The sequence below is a fragment of the Peromyscus eremicus genome, chromosome 19 (genome assembly GCF_949786415.1).
Source record: "Peromyscus eremicus chromosome 19, PerEre_H2_v1, whole genome shotgun sequence".
In the NCBI taxonomy this organism is placed as follows: domain Eukaryota; kingdom Metazoa; phylum Chordata; class Mammalia; order Rodentia; family Cricetidae; genus Peromyscus; species Peromyscus eremicus.
The window spans coordinates 23,321,967-23,344,270 of record NC_081435.1 but is presented as its reverse complement, the minus strand read 5'-3'; the positions used below and the strand labels follow the sequence as shown (position 1 = coordinate 23,344,270).

Here is a 22,304-nt window from a genome sequence, read left to right as displayed (position 1 = left end):
TGAAAACTTGCACTAAGAGTCCAGGAAGCCACTGGGGACATGTGGCAGAGGTAAAGTCCCTGCGAGGAGGCCCGAGAGGCCACTCATGAGGCTGGGAAGGCAAAGCTTAAACTACAATGAAGAGCTCGGTGTATCAGAGGTGGCAGGACTGTGACGTGTCCTCAAGAGAGCTGCACACATAGAAGAGAAACAGCCAACAGAGGCTGCATGCACCGCAGGAGGCAGAACTGGCGAGCAAGGGCAGCGTCTGGAGTCTGCCATGCTGGGTTTCCCACTTACTTTGGTCTGATCTTCCCTTGCTATCCTCCCAGTCCTTCGTGTTGGAATGGGAATGTTTGCTATGTAGCTGAGGTTGGGCCTTGAACTACTGATCCCCCTGCCTCTGCCTTCTGAGTGCTGGGTAACAGGAATGCATTACTGGCTGGGCTAAAAAATAAATAAATAAATAATTAAAAGCAATTCTGCTTAAGCAGTCAAGTGCCCCAAAAATGTACCCATTAAGTGTTCAATGAAATGACTTCCAATGAACTTACCAACCATCATTACAACCCAGTTTTAGAATAGTTTTATCATTACAATAAGCTTTCTCCAGTCCATCAATCAGTACTACCGTTCCACTGCATGTAACATTTTAAAAATGTTACAGTTGGTATTTTGTTGTATGCAGTTATGGAAGTACCCTAAGTCTCAAAAGAGAGTGGATTTTTGAACAGTGTTAGAACTGATAAGACTACGGAATGTCTTTAGAGATGGACTAAATGCACTTTGTGTTACGAGGTGGCCATGACTCTCTGAGGGTCAGGATGGAATCACCTAGGAGTGTGACAGTACCACCGAGGAGTTGGGGTTTGGGAGTGGACACAAAGGGGAGAAAGGAGAAAGCACAGAGCACCAGCATTCCTCTCTCCTTATCCTGACTGCTGATGTGGCCAGACCAGTTACTTCTCGCCCTTGCTGCCATGCCCGGGTATACCCAGCAAGACAGGCTGTATCTTCCCAAGCTGCTTTCTTAATTTGTGTCTGATATTCTGCTACAGGGGATGAAGCATTATTCTAATGATCCCTAGATCACACAATTCCTACAGACAAATGAAAAGGCGGCTGGAAACTGAAGCAGAGAAGGTGGCCGCTAAGGGGGTAGGCGGGCTTTTGTTGCTTTGTTTTGGGACCCAGGTCTCAGTGCAGCCCTGGCTGGCCTGGAACTCACTGTAGACCAGGCTGGCCTCCAACTCAGATTTGCCCCACCCTGCCTCCTGAGCGCTGGGATCAAAGGTGTGCACCACCACACTCAACTGTTCACTGGGTTTTTGATATGCTGGATTTAAAATCTTTGACAAATCCTAAGTGGTGATACACGGCAGGAACATGAATTAAGAATCTGGAGCTCAGGACTAGAAAAGTACACTGGACAGCATAAAGACAGCACCTAAAGCCTTCCAACAGCAAGTGAGCTGTCTGAGTAGAGTAGACGTAAGGGCTGCCTGGGCCCCTTTCTTTCTGCCCGTCCCTTTTCTTCCTCACTGATCCCGGACTGAAGCACATCTGTACTCTTGGACCACTGTCCTCCATCACTGTTCTAGACACAAGAGAGGCTGCTGCTGACTTCTAGGAAACACCAAGTGTCTATAGTCCTATACCCCTGTATAATGGAAACAGTTTCCTACCCTAGGTGACAGGACTGAGAAAAAGACTGTTTCTTGAGGCAGGGGCTCATGTAGTTTAGGGTGGTCTTGAACTTGCTACATAGCTGAGGCTTGGCCTTGAACTACTGATCCCCCTGCCTTTGCCTTCTGAACGCTGGGTAATAGAAGTGCATTGCTGGCCTGGCAAATAGATAGGTAGGTAGGTAGATGATAGGTAGGTAGACAGATATAGATAGATAGATAGATAGATAGATAGATAGATAGATAGACAGACAGACAGGGAGGTAGATAGATATAGATAAGATAGGTAGGTAGGTAGGTAGGTAGGTAGATAGATAGATAGGGAGGGAGGTAGATAGGGAGAGAGGTAGGTAGATAGACAGATAGATAGATATGTAAGTAGGTAGACAGATATAGGTAAGATAGGTAGGTAGACAGACAGAGATGATAGGGAGGTAGATAAAAGCAGTCGAGTGCCACAAAATATACCCATTAAGTGTTCAATTAAAATGATTTTCAATAAATTTACCTAGCACCACCATAATCCAGTTTTAGAACACTTTAATCATTACAGTAAGTTCTCTCCCACCTAGTCAATCCATATTACCACTCACAGCACCAGGCAGCAGCTGATCTACTTTGTTCTGTTCTGAGTTGTTTGGGAGAGAGGGTCTCACTATGTTGCCCAGGCTGGTCATGAAACTCAATTCCCCTGCCTCTGCCCCACAAGTGCTGAGATGACAGAGGCCTGTGCTACCTTGCCTAAGTTATATCTTTATAAATTGTTGTTTCTGGGCATTTAATTAAAAAAAGTGTGTGCTTTGTGTGTGCGCGCAGTTGTGGAGGCCCAAAGCTGACGCTGGTTGTCTTCCGTGAGGTCACCCCCCACTCTATATACTGAGGCAGGGTCTCTCCCTGATTCCACAGCTCACCAATTCGAGCTGGTGTGGCTAGCCAGCTTGCTCTGGTGAACCCACAGATCTATGGCTTTTATGTGGGCTCTGGCTGTCCTAACCCTGGTCCTCACACTTGCATGGAAAGTGCTTTATCCACTGAACCATTTCCCCGGTCTTCTGGGAATTTTATAAATGGATTTATGTGGTTTATTTATTAAGTTTTATTATTTAATAAGTTTTCAAAAGTCATCCACTTTATACTTACAGTAGCCAATTTTAAGTACAGTATCACGTTTGTACTGTCTCTCCTTTAAGGATACAACAAATAAAGTTGCTAGACTAACTTAAAAACCATGGGGTAGGTAATATGACCACATTTCTTTTAGACACCCGGGAATGGGATTGTTGGGTTAGATGGCAATTTTACATCTGGAGGAACTGCCAGTATTTTCAGGTGCTCATTTTACATCTTCAAATACAAATCAAAACCCACAAATAAACTTGCAACAGAGTTGGAAATGAGGGGTTACAGGCCGATCCCAAGAGAGTATATGACAGATATTTTCACCTCCCACCACCTCACTTCATCTCTGGACTCTGCAATGTGTCTTCCATTTGGCTCTTGTGTCCCTTACAATAAAAGTAGAATAGAGAATCATTTACGTATAGAACTGTTAGTGAATCCTGAGTACTCTGGAGGTCTGCAAAGGCCTGAAATTCTAAACTGCTCAACTGTAAGTGTGGATGGTTTTAGACCCCAAATGACCGGTGTGACAGTGAATCTCATTTGTCAATTTGAGATCTGGAATCACCTGGGAGACAGGCCTCTGGGAACGCCTGTGAAGGATTTTATTTATCAAATTAACTGAGTTGGGAAGACCTCTAGTTCTATGATCTTTCTTACCAGAACCTTCTTAAATGTCTAGTAGTTATTAGTGTCCATGCATACTGAAGAGCTGACTAGCTACGAAAAAGTTCAATGAAGTTTGCCCTCTACAGTGACCAAGAATGGGCTAGCTGTGTTTTTTAGAGAAGCTTGTGTTGCTTCCAGAAGCTTGCCAGAGAAGACAAGGTTGGAGGATGGCAGGAGTTTCACCACTAAGCACATTTTCAACTAATTCAGCTCTTTTTTTTTTTTTTTAAAGATTTATTTATTTATTATACATACAGTGTTCTGTCTGCATGTGTCCTTGCAGGCCAGAAGAGGGCACCAGATCTCATTACAGGTAGTTGTGAGCCACCATGTGGTTGCTGGGAACTGAACTCAGGACCTCTGGAAGAGCAGTCCGTGCTCTTAAACACTGAGCCATCTCTTCAGCCCTAATTCAGCTTTTTATGGAGTATTTCCAGCTTTAATTACACTAGGTCTACTGTGACCTAATCAAAGATCCTTATTCTTAGAGGGGGGAGTGGCTCAACTTATTTTCTGTTAGGATTGAAAAGAGGAACAGCAAGCAGTTGTATTGAAATGGGAAACAGTTTTGGGGCTCACTTGCTTTTTAAAATTTTATTTTAGTTGTACGGGTGTTTTGCCTTCATATATGGGTGCACCACAGGATGGAGGTGGATCACACCTTTAATCCCAGCATTTGGGAGGCAGAGGCAGGCGAATTTCTGAGTTTGAGGCCAGCCTGGCCTACACAGTGAGTTCCAGGACAGCCAGGACTGTTACACAGAGAAACCTTGTCTCTAAAAACCAAAACCAGCAAAACAAAACAACTCAAAACCAAACAAACCCAAAAACCAACCAAACTATAACAAAAGAATGTATGTGCACCATGGGCAAGCCTGCTACCAATGGAGGCCAGGAGAGAGAGAGCATCAGATCTCCTAGAACTGGAGTTACAGGTGGTTGTGAGCCAACATGCAGGTGCTGGAAATCTGACCCAGTTCTTCTGGAAAAGCAGCCAGTGCTCTAACTGCTGAGCCATCTCTCCAGGACCCCAACCTGCTTCTAAACAGATCTTCAACTAACCTGGTTTCAGCTCTCTTCAACACTTATATTCACAGGTGCCCCGAATAGCCAGTCTCCATGATATACAATGTGGAGTGTCTTGGCTGTATCATGGCTTTCTTATTCTCTATAACATGCTATGATAGTTAAGTCTGGTGAATGCTTCCGGAGTCTCCATTTTTATTCCTGTCACTTCCCCTGGAGTTTGTGCCTTCCTCATTTAATGCTTTTACTATCATCTGAGTAAGGATTGTGGGATAACCACAAGTAAAGATATTTGATCAATTTTTTTTTTTTTTTTTTTTTTTTTACTATGAATTACATGTAAGAAAAGCTCACCTATAGGGTAATGATAGCCCAAGCTGGTGATTTCATTATACAAATTGACAGCTGACACTGAAGTGACTAAATTTTAACTACTGAAAGGTATAAAATGTTTGGGAGCTGGAGAGATGGCTCGGCAGTTAAGACTGTTGGCTGCTCTTCCAGAGAACCTGGGTTCAATTCCCAGCACCCACATGGCAGCTTACAACTGTCTTTAACTCCAGTTCAAGGGTATCTGGCGTCCTCACACAGATATACATACAGGCAAAAACCCAATGCACTTAAAAAACAAATCTTTTTTAAAAAAGTCTCTCTCTAGAACGTCCATATCCCAATCATGTCACGTTAATTACACACATTTTCTTTTCCAGGAAGAGTTAAATACATCACCACATAAGGGCAGGTCACTAACCTCTGCTTCAGCTGCTTGGGACTGTAAAAGCTGTCGTACACGAAGTATGTCCTTCTCTATTTGCTGAATTCTGGCTATTCTTCGCTAAAATCAGAGAAGAGAACAAATCAGATACTCATTTCTTTTTCATGTGTCTTTGTGCGCACACATGTGTGGGTACCTGTGGAGCTGCCTGACAGGGGTTCTCTGGACGAGCAGCAAGCTCTTTTAACCAGAGTCATTTCTCGGGCCCTAAGAATTCACTGGTGAGTACAAAGAACACGGATCTGGTAAACCGCAGGGATAGCAGTGGGCACAGCCGCGACAGAGCAGACTGCCTTATTATTTAATTATGTATTTATGTGTGGTCTGTGCACATGCAATTAGGTCCCCTGGAACTGGAGTTACAGGTGGTTGTGAGCCATATGATGTGGATGTTGGAAAATGAACTTGGGTCCTCTGCAAAGCAGTACGTGCTCTTAACTAATAGTCCATCTCCTCATCCCTAATATTTTTATGAAAAACATTAGTGTAAATAATCATTACAGCTACCACCTATCAGCTTAGGGTTATACCAAAACATTTTTATGTACACAGTTACATATGTAACACATTCACACATTAATGTCTATTGGGGTCAGTTTGGGTTTTTAAATACATTGAATTTTGTGTAATAAATCTCTAAGTATGTCTAGCAAAACTACAAAAATACATTATGTATCAAATTGTGTAGTACATGTACTATGAAAATTGATATTTAAGTTATTTTTAAGAATAAATGATAGACCACAACTTAAATGAATGTGGTGCCAGATCCAGCGTAAAGTAAGAACAACTACCAGCACATAGCTTAACAAAATGGCCAAAAAGAAGTCAAATTCATCTCTCTTCTGGGATATAGATCAGAAGCCCTGGGATATATCTATTTACATCTGTGTACAACAAGAATTGTCATATCTGTTATGTCATGTTCTCAAGGATCTCTAGAAACAGGAAGAGAAAAAAAATAATGCATAGTTACAGTCTAAGAATGAAAATTTACATAAAGCCAATGAATATTTCTCATAGTTTTTTTTGAAACAAATCTGTTTCAAAAAAATAATTTTATGAAAATTTCAACTTTAAATATAAATGTAAATAGCATACATTTTTGGAAACTGGTTATAGGTTTTTGATTTTAATTCTTAGTTCTGACAGTAACTATCTTTTTCTAGTTTATGATGTGCTTGTCATTATCCTGATGATTCCTGATGAAGACAAATTCTTAATTTTAATCAGTAAAATTCATCAGCCTTATATTTTATAACTTTGTCTTGTTTAAGAAATTCTTTTTTATACAGTATCAGAGATATGTTCATGTATATTTTTAGCCAAAAAATGAAAGTTTTATCTTTAACATTTCAGTCACTAGTCTATCTGAATGCAATGTGGGTAGGAAGGCAAGAACTACATATACTAATTGTAACCTGATAACTAACAGATACAGAAATACATATATGCATATGTATATGCACATGAACTTTAGTTATCTCCCCAACTAGTTGCGCAACTAATCAACTATGAAATGTGTTATGTTACAGGTGTTAAGTATTACCTCAGATATAATCATATTCTAACATAAATCCCACCCCTAACCAAGAAGTTATTTGCAATTGTAGCTGCTGGGAGAGGGCTGAACAGTTTCCTTCAGTAGAGAGACACTGGGTACATCAGTCACATCCCAGGGCAGGCCACATGCTCGGGGATAACTAGTTAAGACCCGAAAGAAATGGCTCTATGGCTTTTCCCCCCTTTTTGGTTTTATTTTTAAGAAAGAGAGAATATGAAGTGGATCTTGGAGGAGTTGAAGGAGACCAAAATATACTGTATAAAAAAAACTTAAAGGCAAAAATCAACTTTACAGAATACTAGTATGTATTTACACCATCATACAAATATTAATTTGTCCTATTAGTTGCTATTTAAATACAATCTTTGGATGTTCTTCCAATATGTCTTAAAAGTTTTTTAGAAAAGCAAAAACGAGCAATTCCCTCTGCTCACATTGGAGCAGACAAGGCAGTAGTAAAAGCCTTTACAGGGCTAGACCACTAGGCAGTCACACATTTGTGTGCACACAGAAGTGCTCAACAGGAAGATCAGTTGATGTTCTTCTGACTTGAGTGTGGTTTATTCTCATCCTCACCCCATGTTGTCTTCCCTGAGGGTTTCTTCACGTCTCCTTTGGTTCTCAAACAGGGACTGCTGCTGCCTCTATTCTGAGTTTTTGAAAAACTTCTGAATGTTACCACAGAAACTTAGATTACAAAAAAATAACAATCTCAAAGCAGCTGAAGTGAGTAACTGCCTGCCAGGAAATCAGCATCTCCCCTGTGATTCTCTGCAGAAAGAATAATACCCAAATGACATATGGCAGAGTTCTGTCAATACTGGTTACCATGCCCAACAGTCACGAGAAACTGTGATCTTGAAAGCGTGCTGACATAAGACAGGTTTGAAGGTTTTTCCTTCATGATGCTGGAGGATGGGCTGATGGCCTTGTACCTGTGAGGCAAGTGCTCCATCAGTCAACTGCACCCTGGCTGCACAGATGCTGTAATAAAGGAGTTTAAGCAGCAGCAGCAGCAGCAGCTGTGATGTGTGCAGTAAAGGAATACACCATTCACCTGTGCTCGCTTCTCCATGTCCTGGCAGGTGCCGAGCTGCTCCTCCATTGCAGCCCTGATCTGCCTTGCTTCATATTCCAGTTGTCTTCTTGTCATATCTGTTTGTAAAGAAAACTAAAAGCACAAATAACATATTAATTTCTCATTGTTTATTATTAAAACCAAAAAGCACACAAATGTCAATTAAAAACTGAGTAAGTAACTATGTAAGTCACTATACTTGGGAAATCTATTTTGTTCTCCAAGGAATCCTGAGTATGGGCACTAGGCTTAGCTGGCATCCCTAATGAGATTCAGGCCGGGCGGTGGTGGCGCACGCCTTTAATCCCAGCACTCGGGAGGCAGAGCCAGGCGGATCTCTGTGAGTTTGAGGCCAGCCTGGGCTACCAAGTGAGTTCCAGGAAAAGGCGCAAAGCTACACAGAGAAACCCTGTCTCGAAAAACCAAAAAAAAAAGAGATTCAGAGCTGCCTCAAAGTCAAAAAAATGGCTTTAACTTAAACTGTTTCATTGAAAATATGTAACTGGTCCAATTAAGGTAGGCCTAACTTCTGTCCCCCTAGGATCTTTTATCTGCTGAAGGGGCACCTAATTAGTTGATTTTTGTGGTACTGGGGGTCAACCAGAACCTTGTGCATACTAGACAAACACAGTACCACTGAAGTACACTCCCACAGCCCTGAGGAACTACTTTCAATTATTAAAACTAATATTCTGGACAGCAGATGTAGCTCAGTTAGCAGAGTACCTACCTACCATGTGCATATAAACTGAGGTGTGTCAGCACAGACCTGTAATCCCAGCCCTCAGCAAGGCGAGGCAAAGAGATCAGAGGTTCAAAGTCATCCTTGTCTGCACGAGGAGCTCAAGAGAGCTGGGCTACATGAGACTCTGTCTCAAACAAATATAAAACAAAACCCCAAACTAGTATATTATCATGGACAACATGGGGGAGAACCAAAGACAGGTGTTCACTACCCTTAACTTTTGATTTTAGGTAAGGATTAATTGCCTTTGTGTACAGGTTAAATAGAGGGAAAAAATTCCATTTTCAGAATGAAGAAAATGGAGTAAGAAAAAAGCCTATATCTAAAATAAACATTAACAGCCAGACAAAATCAACACAGACTTTGGTAAGTACTTCACAAAGAGGGTGTAAACCCATCACTGGTCCTCTCACTGAGATAATGGTCAGGCATACAAAAGGATAAGAAAGAGGAAGAATATGAAGTGATTAAAACCAAACAAACAGAGAGACATTAGGAGCCATGGCGAGAAGGAGGAAATGCTGTGGACTGTTCACCCTCCTCATGCTGTGTGGAGGGCCTGCTCCCCGTGTGTCTGCCGAGCTCTGCAAACGGCTGTCATTTGAAGTTACCCTCAAACAAAACACTCTCGTGCAGAAGGCATTCTCGTAGGCACAGCCAAGTGAGGACACACACAATGAACCGGTCTGCACGTTATCTACAAGTCTCACTATGCAGCCTTGGCTGGCCTGAAGCTACTACAAGGACCAGGCTGGACTTGAACTCACAGAAACCTGCCTACCTGTCTTCCGAGTGTTGGGCCGAGCACCACCATGCTGCACTGAATGTCATTTCTTACTCTCTTTGAGTTTATATTGTTATTTCTCTAATTTGTCCTCCATTTCCCAACCATTCATGCAAAAATAAAAACACTGAATGTAATATAGCATGTTATAACAATATGGTTTCGAGTTGGTAAGCGGTATGATATTCTGATAAACGGAAAAATATTTCCACATGGAAGTACTTGTTAACTTGTTTTCCCAATAAGAAAGCAAAGTATAGTAAATGCTTATAAAATACAATCAAGCTGAAATTTACTAATGTTACTAACGGTCCATAATGACTGTGTATTCTATCAAACATGATTACTTAATGAATCTGACAACTGATCTTTATTTCCAATAGTAACCCACTGCTCCTGAGATATAAAACATACCAAAGCCCTTTCTTGCTCCTGACAACAGGGCTCTGGATTTTGTGTATTCTTCCATCATAGTCGACAATAATAAAACCATGCTGTGCTATCTTTACTCATGAAATTTAAAATCTCACCAAGCCCTCTGGATCCTTCACCTTCATTCATCAGATGCTCCAGCAGCCGTCCTTCCCTGTTTATGATGTCTTAGTGGCTGGGAGTCTGAAGGGCACTGCAGGAAGAGGGCCCTTCTCATCCTCCCAGGACCCCGACTGCTCTAGGACAGCGAGCACTTTAACTTGGGGTTCTAGCTCCTGTACTCAGGAAACCCAGGTAATTATATTCTGGAAGGCTCTTCTGTTTTCACTTTGTGTCTACTGTGTTCTCTCAAAACTGTTCTGAGGAAGTTAATGTGGAAGCCAAGAACACAGGGTATACTGAGACAGTGTCTTACTGCGGCCCAGGCTGGCTTGGTTTCACAACCATCCTCAGGGTCAGCATCCGGAGTACTGCGGTTATGAGCATGAGTCACACCCTTGTCTTATTTTCCCTTTTTAAATATCATATAAAATATTGATGAAACATATAACCTTGAGATTCTTAATGTATTTCAGAAGCTTTCTTTTTCTTCTATTTTTAGACAGGACCTCATGTATCCCAGACTGGCCTCAAATTACTATATAGCTGAAGATGACCTTCAATTTATTTTTTAAAAAGACTTTTTATTTTTATTTTCCACGTATGAGTGTTTTGCCTGCATGTATATATGTACGGCCTGACACAAAGGCCAGAGGAGGGTGTCAGGTCTCTGAGGACTGGCGTTCTGGAGGCTGTGAACTTCCATGCGGGTGCTGGGAAGCCAACCCAGGCCCTCCAGGAGAGCCCCCAGTGAGTACTGCCAGCTGTTGAGCCTTGCACTCTAGCTCCAAGATCCGGACTTCTGACACCCGCGCCTCGAATGCCTGAGTGTTAAGGTGACATGTGGGGAACAGAGGAAGGCCTGAGTATGCGAAGTCCTGAGCAGATGTGTGTTGTTAATGTGGGCACGGCTATGTCAAGGGCCCCACAGCCTCAGAGCCACGAGAAAGGGCAAAGTCTTCCCTCCTGGTCTGAGTGTGAATGCTCACCACAGCTTTCTCCCTCTGGATGTTTACGGCCTGAAGACTGCTCCCCTACAGAAACTGCTCCTACTAAATGTGCCTTCTTGTTAATGTTCTGACTTCACCTCCTTGTTTAATATTACATAATAAACATGCTGAGTTTCCAGGGTGCTGTTCCTCCATCAGAGAACCAGCCCACCCTTTCTGTGTGTCCATGTGTGTTTGTTTTTCTTCATTCACCCACTGCCTCAGTCAGGCCTCTCTCTGGAGCTGTGCTGGACACAGCCATTACAGGCACGTACCACCATATACAGTTTATGAGGTGCTTGGGGTTGACCCAGAGCTACGTGCATGCTGGGAAATAGAGATGTACCCCAACTCTGAGAAACATCTTTAATATAGGTTATCCCACGAGTAAAAGTTAACACAGTGAGGGACAAGCCTACAGGATTATTATTTTTTTTTAACATTTATTTGTGTGTACGTGCACATGCACTAATGCATGTGCTCGGCACAGCACGAATGTGGAAGTCAGGAGACAATTTGTGGGACTTCGTTTTCTCCTCCCACCAGATGTATTCCTGGGACTGAACTCAGGCTGCCATCCTGGCATAAGCCCCTATACTTGGGGCGCCATCTCACTGGTCTCCGTTTAAAAAACTCTGAACACAGTATATTTGCTAAAAGGATTCTAGATTCACACAAAAACAGGAAGACCCATGACTTGGCATTTATACCTAGATAGAGTAGGATTCAAATTATCTTCAAGGATATTTAATTGTAAAAACTATCTGGCATGATTCCTGCATTGTACAGAAAACCCAAGCAGATGGTATAACGTTTCTACCAATTAAAAATAGAGTTGTCTAGTGGAATCTGGATTCAAACTCATGGGGGATTAAAATAAATATCTGTTGGTACACAATAAACTTTTATCTTCTATTAAAAACTAATTAACAAGCTGGTATGGTGATGCAGGCCTGTAATCCCAGTACTTGGGAGGATCAGGTTCTCTTCAGCTATATATTAAGTCTGAAGTCATCCCTTGGCCACAAGAGACCCTGTGTCAAAACCAGATACAAAATCCCACAAAGACAAACAAAACAAAAACAAGAAATGCTTATTAACCATTATATATTTAGGTTAATAGCTAATTAAAACACATTACATTTTATAAACCATTACAGATGCAGTTATCTCAAATTCCTCATAGATAACCTGAGTACTTTTAAAGAGCAAGTTCCTTAATCTAAGTTGTGCTGCCCAGGTACTTACGTTCTCAGTTAAAGGCAGGCTATCTATTCTTTTCGTGAGGTTCTGAAGTTGAGCATAATACCAGTCTTTTTCCTTTTCTTCTTTGTCAAGGTCAGCAAGGAGTAATGATCTATGTTTAAAAGGAAGGTAAATTCAGGTCACACAAGCTACTGCATGTTCCTAAGACTAACTCTCCAGTTGTTACTGTAAAACCATAGTGAGCCAGAGTGAACATCAGTAAAAAACTTACTGACGTGGATTCTGTGGTAGGACTTACGGTATTATATTCACTGACAGGAGTACCAAGTATGTTCCTTCCCTGAAAAGACGGTTCTCAACCTGACCAGTAACATGCTTCAACCAAAGGCTTTCTTCCATTCGGTCAAGAGGTAAGTGAACGGTGTGGACAGAACAGAATTCAAAGCCAGTAGAAGAATAAACGCTACACTACAGGGGTTGAGGCAGCAGCAATGATGCTGGGAAAAGCGAGAAGCCACAGCCTGGGACCTGATGTCAGCTGCTGAGCAACAACACCAGGAGTAAACGTCTCAGCTGCACTCGGAGGAAGCTGCTCTGCAGGAGAGAGACTTAGCTTGGAATCAGAAGATGAATTGATGTAATTCCTGAAGAACAAGTTCCACCATACACCTGGCCATTATAAATATAAACATGCAACAAAATACTGTTACTGAGATAAAACTCAATAGGACTAAAAAGTACAAGCTCCTTGTTGTTTTGTGTGGCTCTTTTCCCAAAGCAATGGTGTTGTAATATTCTTGTGTTGTTTCCAGAGGTTTTCTATAAAGATGCACAGAATAATGTGCATAATTACATGTATGTTTAAAAACATAAATACTCTATTATTAGCATATACGTTGTCCTATACATTTTTTCACTTAAAAAATCTACCTTGGGGATCATTCCATATAAGAACAAAGGACCTACTACGTACTCCTTGATAGCTGCCTAATATTCCATGTATCTCACAATACTTATGAGCCCATAAAGGAGATAAACTATGGTCAGTTCTTTACTGGGGAGCACTTAGGGCCTTTTAAATAATCAGCTATTAACATAAATATTACACGAATGTTTTTGTGTACTTTACTCCATACATGTTCAAACATGCACACATGATAAATTCTAAGGGCGCATGCATTTTAACTTACTGTTCTAGTAAGGTGTTATACTAATTGTATAACCTACAATTTTCATGAATTTAAGTGTATGACAACTTTTTAGTGTGTGGGGGTTGGTTTTTTTTCCCCCCAAGACCGAGTTTCTCTGTGTAACCACCCAGATTGTCCTGGAACTCCCTTTGTAGACCAGGCTGGCCTCGAACTCACAGAGATCCACCTGCCTCTGCCTCCCAAGTGCTGGGATTAAAGGCGTGCGCCACTACGCCTAGCTATGACACATCTTTTAAAGTCTTACATATCTGAATTTACAAACCTCCAGGATATCACCATGACTTTAATTATTTCTCTTGATGTGCATGAGACTAATTGTTTTTCTGAGTCTGCAAACCTCCCTTCTCTATGGCTGCTCCTCATCTTGAGGACTTCTACATGGAATGCAGGACTCAGTCACTACTCTGTGGCTGCTCCTAGCTCTGAGGACTTCTACATGGGATGCAGGACTCAGTCACTACTCTGTGGCTGCTCCTAGCTCTGAGGACTTCTACATGGGATGCAGGACTCAGTCACTAGGTTGCATATGCATTTTTTCAATTTATCACAATTTATATTATCTTATAATAATAGTTTCATCATTTGGAAAATTTGGATTTTCATGTAATCAGACCTGTGAATATTTTCTATTATGGGATCTGGAATTTGGCCACACACAATGATGCTTCCCACTCTGATGATACATTATTTTAAAATTCTGTTTGGTGTTTCCTTGAGAAACATTCATAACAAGTACAAATGTGTGTAGAAGGTTTTGTTCTTGCTAAGACCACCTTTCCTGAGAAACAATTTCAAAGATAAGCACCCTTAATCACAAGAAAATAAATTGGTAGGAACTGGTAAGAGACAAACGAGGCCAAAGCAGGAGCCAAGACTTTCCCCGAGGATCAGAGAAGCTGAGATAAAAGGAGCATTTTTACTGCAAACCTGCACACTAACAGCTGCTAGGCTTACAAGTACCTGCAGTAAAAGCTGGTTTAAACATTGCTTTCTCTAAAACTCTGTTAATAATATTAGTACCAAAGTCAGTTCCTAGGAAGGTCGGTATGCTCACACGTAACGAAAAGGAACAAAGACGTGGGAGGTCGTGGCCCTAGTTCTCTCCTCTGGACCAGGTCAGGGTTTGGGTCACCCAGGTTCAGGGTAGAAATAAAGAGCTAAGCACCCTCCTCGTCCACATAGCCAGCCTGACTTTTACAGGCCTCTCTCCCTCTCTCAAAGAAACATGCTGCATTCCTTCCTATATATAATTATCACAATATGTTTTTATTTTATGTCTATGTGCGTGTTCCTGAGTGTATGTGTGTACCACATGTATCCAGGAGCCTATGGAGGTCAGAGGAGGAGTTGTAGCCCCCAGAACTGGAGTTATAGCCAGTGTAATCTGCCATATGAGTGCTGGGAACTGACCTGGGTCTTCTGCAAGTCTCTAAGTGTTCTTAACAGCTGAGCCATCTCTCCCAGGGCCTGTGTTCTATATATAAAATCTTAATATTCAGTTTTCATAAGCATCATATCAGTGTTTTACAGAAGAACTTGACATAAAATTTGTTGACTTGCCTAAGGTCATAAAGCTATTATATACCATACATGTTACCATTTGAAGGTCTATCTAACTTTTAGGTAGACAAAGATAAGGCACCATCTGGACATTAAGAGTCCTAAAATACCCAGGCCAGGCATGGTAGTGTACGCCTTTAATCCCAGCACTCGCAGGCAGAGGCAGGTGGATCTCTGTGAGTTCGAGGACAGCCTGGTCTATACAGTGAGTTCCAGGGCAGCACAGAGAAACTCTGTCTGGGGGTGGGGGTGTGGAGAGAAGTAGGAAAATAAAAAGATATTTAAAACAGAAAATGCTCTATAGGAGCAGGCTGTATCACCTGACATCAAACCCTCCTCTGTATCTTACATTACAAAACATCATCAAGGTGCGTCCATACACATGCAGTACTTAATACATAAGGAACAGATGTTACCTTTCTTTTTCAAGCTCTTCCAAATATCCAGTACTTTCTCTGCTTCCATTTACAAATGCTCTTCTTGGGAATGACCCCATGGGAACAGGACTGCACTCTCCTGAACGGCTTGATACCGATCCTTCCCGACTTCCATAGGAGCGAAGGGACATTTTTGAGTGTAGTTTCACTCCAGGGAAATTGCTGTCTAAGTTAAATTCTAAGCAGAGACAAATTCGTATGTAGTAACTGCTTTATGTCATGTAAAACATTCCTAAAGCTATTACATTATTTTAAAAGTGAAGTCTCAGGTTCATATTTTAACTATAAATATACGTGACTGAATAAATAATTATTTAGAAGTTAAAAATTTCCCTGCCAGTCAGCTTGAGCAAGAAAAAAAGAAGCATATTAAAGGAAATGACACAAAATGTCCATCCTCAGTTCCCTGTAGGCAATACTTAGGAACTCAAAAAGTAATTAGTCTAGTTTCAATTATTACTAAGCACAGTCCCTGTCTGACACTGGAATTTTTAGGCAATACAGTAACAAAGACATTTGAAAACAGATTCTGTTAGAAACGGCATAGGAAAAGCTAGGCATCTCCATCCCAGATAGAACACAAAAAGACAATACCCCTGGAATGGACGTGCCACGGAGTCTTGCAAGACATGTCATACTGAAGCATGGTTAGTGACTGGTAGAATGCAATGCATTTTTAAAAAGAGCTCAGAATTTTCGAGGAGAAAACTTAAACTCGTACATTTAAAACCAATGACATGAAGCAGAAACAACAGGTAAACAGCCCTTTTATCTATTTGCATTCAACAGCTACGACCAGCATGGAGGTGGGAGAGGAAGCTGAGCCCAAAACAGTATTTCAAAAGACTTAAAAACTGTACCTTTAAGACGCTCTAGTAAGTCAATCTGTCCAGAAGAAGTCATAGTTTCATCTTCAATACTTCCCTGTAGCTGTTTAAGTACTTCCTATTGAAAAGAGCACAGTACGTTAACACAAAATTCTAAGCAACTTCCTGAAGACATGAATTTGTATTTCGTGGCATTTAGATAGGACCAGGAAGAAAGTTATTCCAGTTCAGGGTGACAACATACCATAAGCTATAATGTACATGAAATATATTACCTATTACTCATTATGTTATATCCCGATAATAATAATAGCAGCATTTGTGATAACAGTGATTATGAGGAGCCTCCATGCAAGACACTTCATGGCACACTCAAAAGGAAGGTAAAGGGGGTGTTATGATCAACGGCATTATATGTATACATGAAGACACAATGAAACAAACCCATTATTCTGTACAATATAGACTAATAAAACACATTATCTGTTAATGTTTACAAAAGGTGGAATTGTCATCATTTTGAAAAGTTGACAGCCACAGACTTGCTTGAGCCATCAACAAAAGGCTGTTTAGAATCCACACCTCTCGGGCCTGTATCTTCACGACCAGGACACAAGTCTGCTGTTCAGCACCGCAGCACACCTGAGCAGTCCTGGAGCACTGACCGACAATTGGCAGACACTCACGTAACTGCACGCTAGCTGCCCCTGCCCTGATGTCACGGTCTTCTTTCTCACACAAATGACTGCATAATTAACTTTTCTGTCCGGGGACCTGTAAGCCCTGTCTTTTCTTCGTGCTCCTTAGTAACTTACTTATACTTCCCATATACTGAAGCATGCCACTCTGGCTTCCTGCTTGGCCTTTCCAAATTTGATTTGGAAAATGCACTGAATGTCTGCAACCTTAAAACTAAAGGCAGTGTGACTCTAAGGGAAAGTCACCTGCAGAGGCCCTGAAAAGGAATCTGCTGCCGAAAAGAGACTGTGCAGGAGGGCAGCCCCAGTGCTCTGCCTTCATCCTGCTGCTGAGCACTGAGAACAACCAACCTGTGGTCTGAGTAGGTTGGTACTGGAAAGACTTGGGTGTGAAGGTATGAAAGTGTCAGCACTGTGAGCATGAGGCCATACTCACATGGGGACAGCTCCCTCAGCGAGTGCAGAGCATGCCCAAGGTTAACTGTCAAGTGCAGGTCACTTCACCTCTTTCAGAGTTTGGAACTGTCACCGTAGACTGCCTGTGATGTTTTCCCCCAGGGTTCTAATTCTCCTTCTATCCATGGCTATCACTTGTAACAGTCTTTTTAAAAACTTATCATCTTATGACAAGACGACCATAGCAGATAAAGTATGCAAAAAAGGATACCATTGAACATGTTAGTACAGAATGACAAGAAAGGCTTCTCTCTACCTCTGGTGAGAGAATTACAATTTTAATACGTTGGACAAGCTGGAGGTAAAGCTCGGTGATAGCGTGCTTACTTAGGACACACAAGGCCCTAGGTTTGAGCATTAGTCCCTCCCCAAATTCCTATACAAACTGAGTTATTCTGATATTGCTCACATTTTCTAATCTTAAAACTGGTTCACATTCACAACTTGCAATAAAATTGGTTTTTTTTTTTAAATCTTTGAGGCAAGACTTAAGACTTACAATCTGAATTTGAATCATGGAACCCACATGGTAGAAAAAAATTGACTCTCACAAACTGTCCTCTCACTTCCATATGTACAACACACACGCATGCATGCACGCACGCACAGGAAAATAACTGTGGACAGAAAGTCTCTGTGGCTGGGCACAGTAGCGGTAGAACACTTTTTGTAGAGAATGTGTGTCCCCATAGGCTTCATTCTCGGGGCCAAAACCAAAGCCTCCGCACATCTGTTAGAAACACACCGATAAAAGCAACAATGTAAACAAAAAATGAGATGTAGGTTTTTGGGTTTTTTTGTTTTTGTTTTTTTAGGGTTTTAAGAGTAGCAATTCTGAAAAGTATCAGCTTGTGCCAATTCACCTGTGATGTTATCTTTGTTAAGTGCTTTGGCTTCACTAATGTCACTGGGCCAAGCTGGACATGCCAACTCACTCATACCCAGTTACTTTGCCTTAAGAGGACAACATCGAGCGTGATTACGTTACTTACGGCTTGCAATGAATAGTTATGCCTACTCCCTAACAAAAATAACCCCACTTGTGTTTCTACTTTGAGGCTCAGTATATACAGGTACAGACCTTCAGTCCTTGAGGGCTTACCCTTTCCAGCTTTGATCCCTCAGTTCTTGCCAGTGTGCCTTCAGTCCCAGAAAGAAGCATCATGCTGGCACTAGACAGTCTGCAGCCCTTTGAGTCTGTGATTTCTACTTTAACATCATCGTCTGTGAGATGCCTCCATGGTACTGCATGCATTCATTCAGGTTTTTTATTTGGTGAAGTATAGAAGTCTATTATATGAACACACTGTTGGTTTATTCTTTCTTCTCCTAACTGGACATTTGGATGGTACCAGTTTGAAGGCTACTATGAAGAACACTAGTATGATCATTCTGTACAAGTATCTAGTGGGCATAAGCACTTATTTCTCTTGGGGTGATTTCAAGTTCAAATGCTGAATCACAGGGTTTACCTTGAAAAGAAACTGCTGTAGTGTTTTGTGTGTGTGTGTGTGTGTGTGTGTGTGTTTAAAACAGGTCCACCAGCAGTGTGTGAGCATTTCAATATTCCATAGCCACGTGAGCAGGAGTAAAATGATCTTTGTATTTCCCTGATGACAGGTGACAGTGAACTACTTTCCATTAGCGCACCTGGCCATTTATCTTTCTTTTTGAATTGTCTTTTTAATTCTTGAGGCCATGTTGCAAAACACTGGCTATTTAAACCCACTTGCTGTCTACTCGTGTGTCGTGTGTGAGAGGTATGCTTGTGGGGGCCAGGAGAATTCTGGGAATCAGTTCTCTTCCTTCGTGCTGAGGCAAGGGTAATTCTTCTTTCTGCTGCTGCTGAGCCAGGAGGTCCAGACTAGCAGGGCCTCGGGCTTCTGGGAGATGCTTCTCCCGTCTCTGCTCCTCCTCTTACTGAGGAGTGCTGGGACTACAGCCTTTTCTTCTGTTTGTTCCACCAGTGCTTACTTACCCACTCCATCTCCCCAGCCCCCAGTTAGACCTTATTGTTTACAACGGAAGTCCTTTATAGATTTTGAAACAAGTTCTTTTGACAAATATATGTGCAGTGTAGTAAATGATTTTCCTTAGTCAATGATGGCCTGTTTTTCATTTTCTTACTGAAGCCTTCTGGAAGATGTAAGTTTTTAACTCTGATGAAGCCTGTATTGCCTAGTTTTATGTCAACTTGCACAAGCTACAGACATCAGAGAGGAGAGAGTCTCCACTGAGAAAAGGCCTCCATAAGATCAGGCTATAGGCAGGCCTAGAGGTCATTTTCTTAATTAGTGATTGATGGGGGAGGGCCAAGCCCATGGTGGGTGGTGCCATCCCTGGGCAGCTGGTCTTGGGTTCTATAAGAAAATGGGATGAACAAGCCACGAGAAGCAAGCCTCTGCATCATGGCCTCTGCATCAGCTCCTGTCTTCAGGTTCCTGCCCTGCCTTCCTTTGATGACAAACTGTGATTGGAAGTATAAGTCAAATGAACCCTTTCCTCCCCAAGCTGCTTTGGTTGTGATGTTTCATCATAGAAATAGTCAACCTAACTAAGACAAGTTAGTACCAGGATAATGGGATATTGCTGTGACGGATCTGACCATGTTTTAGGGAGGCCCATGGAAGGACTTTGGAACTTTGGGCTAGAAAAGCAATTGAGTGTCCACAGTTTGGTGAGCTGTTCTGTGGGAGCTTGGAAGATAAGAATGCTGAGGGCAGTGCATTGTGAAGTTTCAGAGGGAAGTTTAAAGACTGTATCAGGGCCATTTGTTATTTTTAATTCTGTGGCTCTCATTAGCTGGGGCTGCAGAATCAGCTGTGTGTGGTTAGTAAGATACCAGAAACTACTTTGCTTTGCTGGGATACTGGATGCTGTTTAGCTGAGGCTGAGAAATTAGTGGTGACTAAGAAGAGCCCAGCAGGCAAAATCTGGGAAGTGTTCCTGAGAGTTGGAACATTTTTTATGGTAGATAAAATTCCCTGTCAAAATTTTATACCATTTCTGGCACTTTATCAATTTTCAAGACATTATTATATTTATGTCAAGAATCTTTAACTCCAACACCTGGATTGCTTCTGTATTACCTCCTACTTTCTGTTTTCTTGATTACCATTTTCTTATTTCTTAAAACTCGACAATATGCCAATGGTGTATCTATGAGAAAAAGGGGGACTTAAGATGAGTGTGTTCTTCTTACAGAACTTATCTTCCCCTGCTGGGGCTGCTCTCTCCCATCCTACCAGATACGAGGAGTGGTTTGAACTGATTCAGTTTTCAGGTCATTTCAGTATGATCTGGTTTCTTGAGCATGTCCTTTTTATTTAGACTGAAAGTATGGAAGTCTGTTAAAGTCTCGGCCTTTAACCTCCTACTCTACACAACTCCAAATCCGACCTGTGTCTTGGGAACGAGCCACGACTGACACAGCAGATGCATCCCTGAAACAGCTCACTATGGTTTTCCATCTCTGCTTTATTTTCTGGTGGGTCTCACCTCTTTAGCACTAAAAATCCATCCCTTGGAGTTGAGGTTTTTCATCTAGTCCAAAAAGTTCAAAACCTGGCATATATTAGGTTTCTCTCTCTGTAACAAGTCCTGTAAGCTAATATTAGGCCTTTTATTCCTTCCCCGCCCCCTTCCTCCAAGACTTCACATCCACAGCAAAGGCAGCCACGGTCTGCAGCTCCTACCTGCCTTCACGTGTGTCCCCTGGCAAAGCTGCCCGTGTCCAGGAGAAAGCCAATGTACCCAGAGAGGAACACCACCAGTAACCTCAGCCTTGCTTTGCTTTTCATGATGCTGGGACTTGTCATATCATTTCTCTTACAATAGTTTAGTAGGTATATTCAAATAGGAATTCTTTCTAAACACAGCCACAGTACACACTTGCACCTAAAAGTAAGTATTTCCTCAACACTCTCAAATATGTGGTCTGCTCATATTTCCCTCACTCCTAATACACATCTCCTGTGTTACCCCACAGTATTTTTATGTTTTTATAGTGATGTCATGTAACCAACAACAGGACAGTACCCTCTTTTGCCAGTAGGTGGTAGTACTGCCTATATTTTGGGCTTCCCTGGTTTAATCTGAAGATGTGTCTTGCCTTGCTTTGTGGTGACTAGGTTAAAGCTCAGGAAACATGCTTCGGTGGTGGTCTATGTGGTGCAAAGAGTGTCTGAACTACTGTACTGCATTAACTTCAACCCAGCATGGAAAGTACCAACAGTTTCAAAAGTATCTCTTTACCAAGCAATAGAAGACAAAACAGGGTACAGTTCTTGCTCTTTAACAGCACAGAGTCAGTCAGGAAACAATCCAGAAATAACTTCATTGAAGGCTGTAATTACTGTGATGCCGAAAGCCCAATCCTAATGAAATACGTGGATGGATCTGCAAGGGTGTGTGCAGAAACACCTTCAAGCGATTGCTGAATTCAGGTGCCCCTTCAGTTTATTCCTCCTGTGCCTGGTCTGTAAGCAAGCAGCCTGGGGGGTGACGTGTATGGTCACTCTCAAAGACACTCTACTTCAGCATGGAGATGGATTAAAATGTCTCCTCCAGAGGGTTTTTTAAAAATAAGTTTTGGAGCCGGGCGGTGGTGGCGCACACCTTTAATCCCAGCACTCAGGAGGCAGAGCCAGGCGGATCTCTGTGAGTTCGAGGCCAACCTGGGCTACCAAGTGAGTTCCAGGAAAGGCGCAAAGCTACACAGAGAAACCCTGTCTCAAAAAACCAAAAAAAAAAAAAAAAAAAGTTTTGGATTTGCTTAAACAATTAAAGGAAAACTTCAAGCTTGATCTGGGTTCTGCACTACAAATCAGGTGTGTACTGTGTCACAGGCCCTCCAGGAGGAGGTCTGCTAAGTATATGCAGTCAAGAGTCCAGAATGGGTCAGTACTTTGTATCCCCGAACTCTTACAAACACACGCCCTGAACAAATTTAGAGTGCACAGGGCT

General features: G+C 41.9%; 1 protein-coding gene across 2 annotated transcripts in view; it reads right to left on the bottom strand.

Moving 5' to 3' along the window:
• The window catches only part of Apc (APC regulator of WNT signaling pathway), a 101,842-nt gene that overhangs the window by 34,707 nt on the left and 44,831 nt on the right, over positions 1-22,304 (bottom strand). For both annotated transcript variants that reach the window (XM_059246524.1, XM_059246525.1), the window contains exons 3-7: positions 16,219-16,303; positions 15,338-15,536; positions 12,193-12,301; positions 7,875-7,988; positions 5,230-5,313 (exon numbers count right to left, since the gene is read on the bottom strand). In XM_059246524.1, the coding sequence (XP_059102507.1) occupies positions 5,230-5,313; positions 7,875-7,988; positions 12,193-12,301; positions 15,338-15,536; positions 16,219-16,303 (591 nt within the window). The remainder of the gene's footprint in view (positions 1-5,229; positions 5,314-7,874; positions 7,989-12,192; positions 12,302-15,337; positions 15,537-16,218; positions 16,304-22,304) is intronic.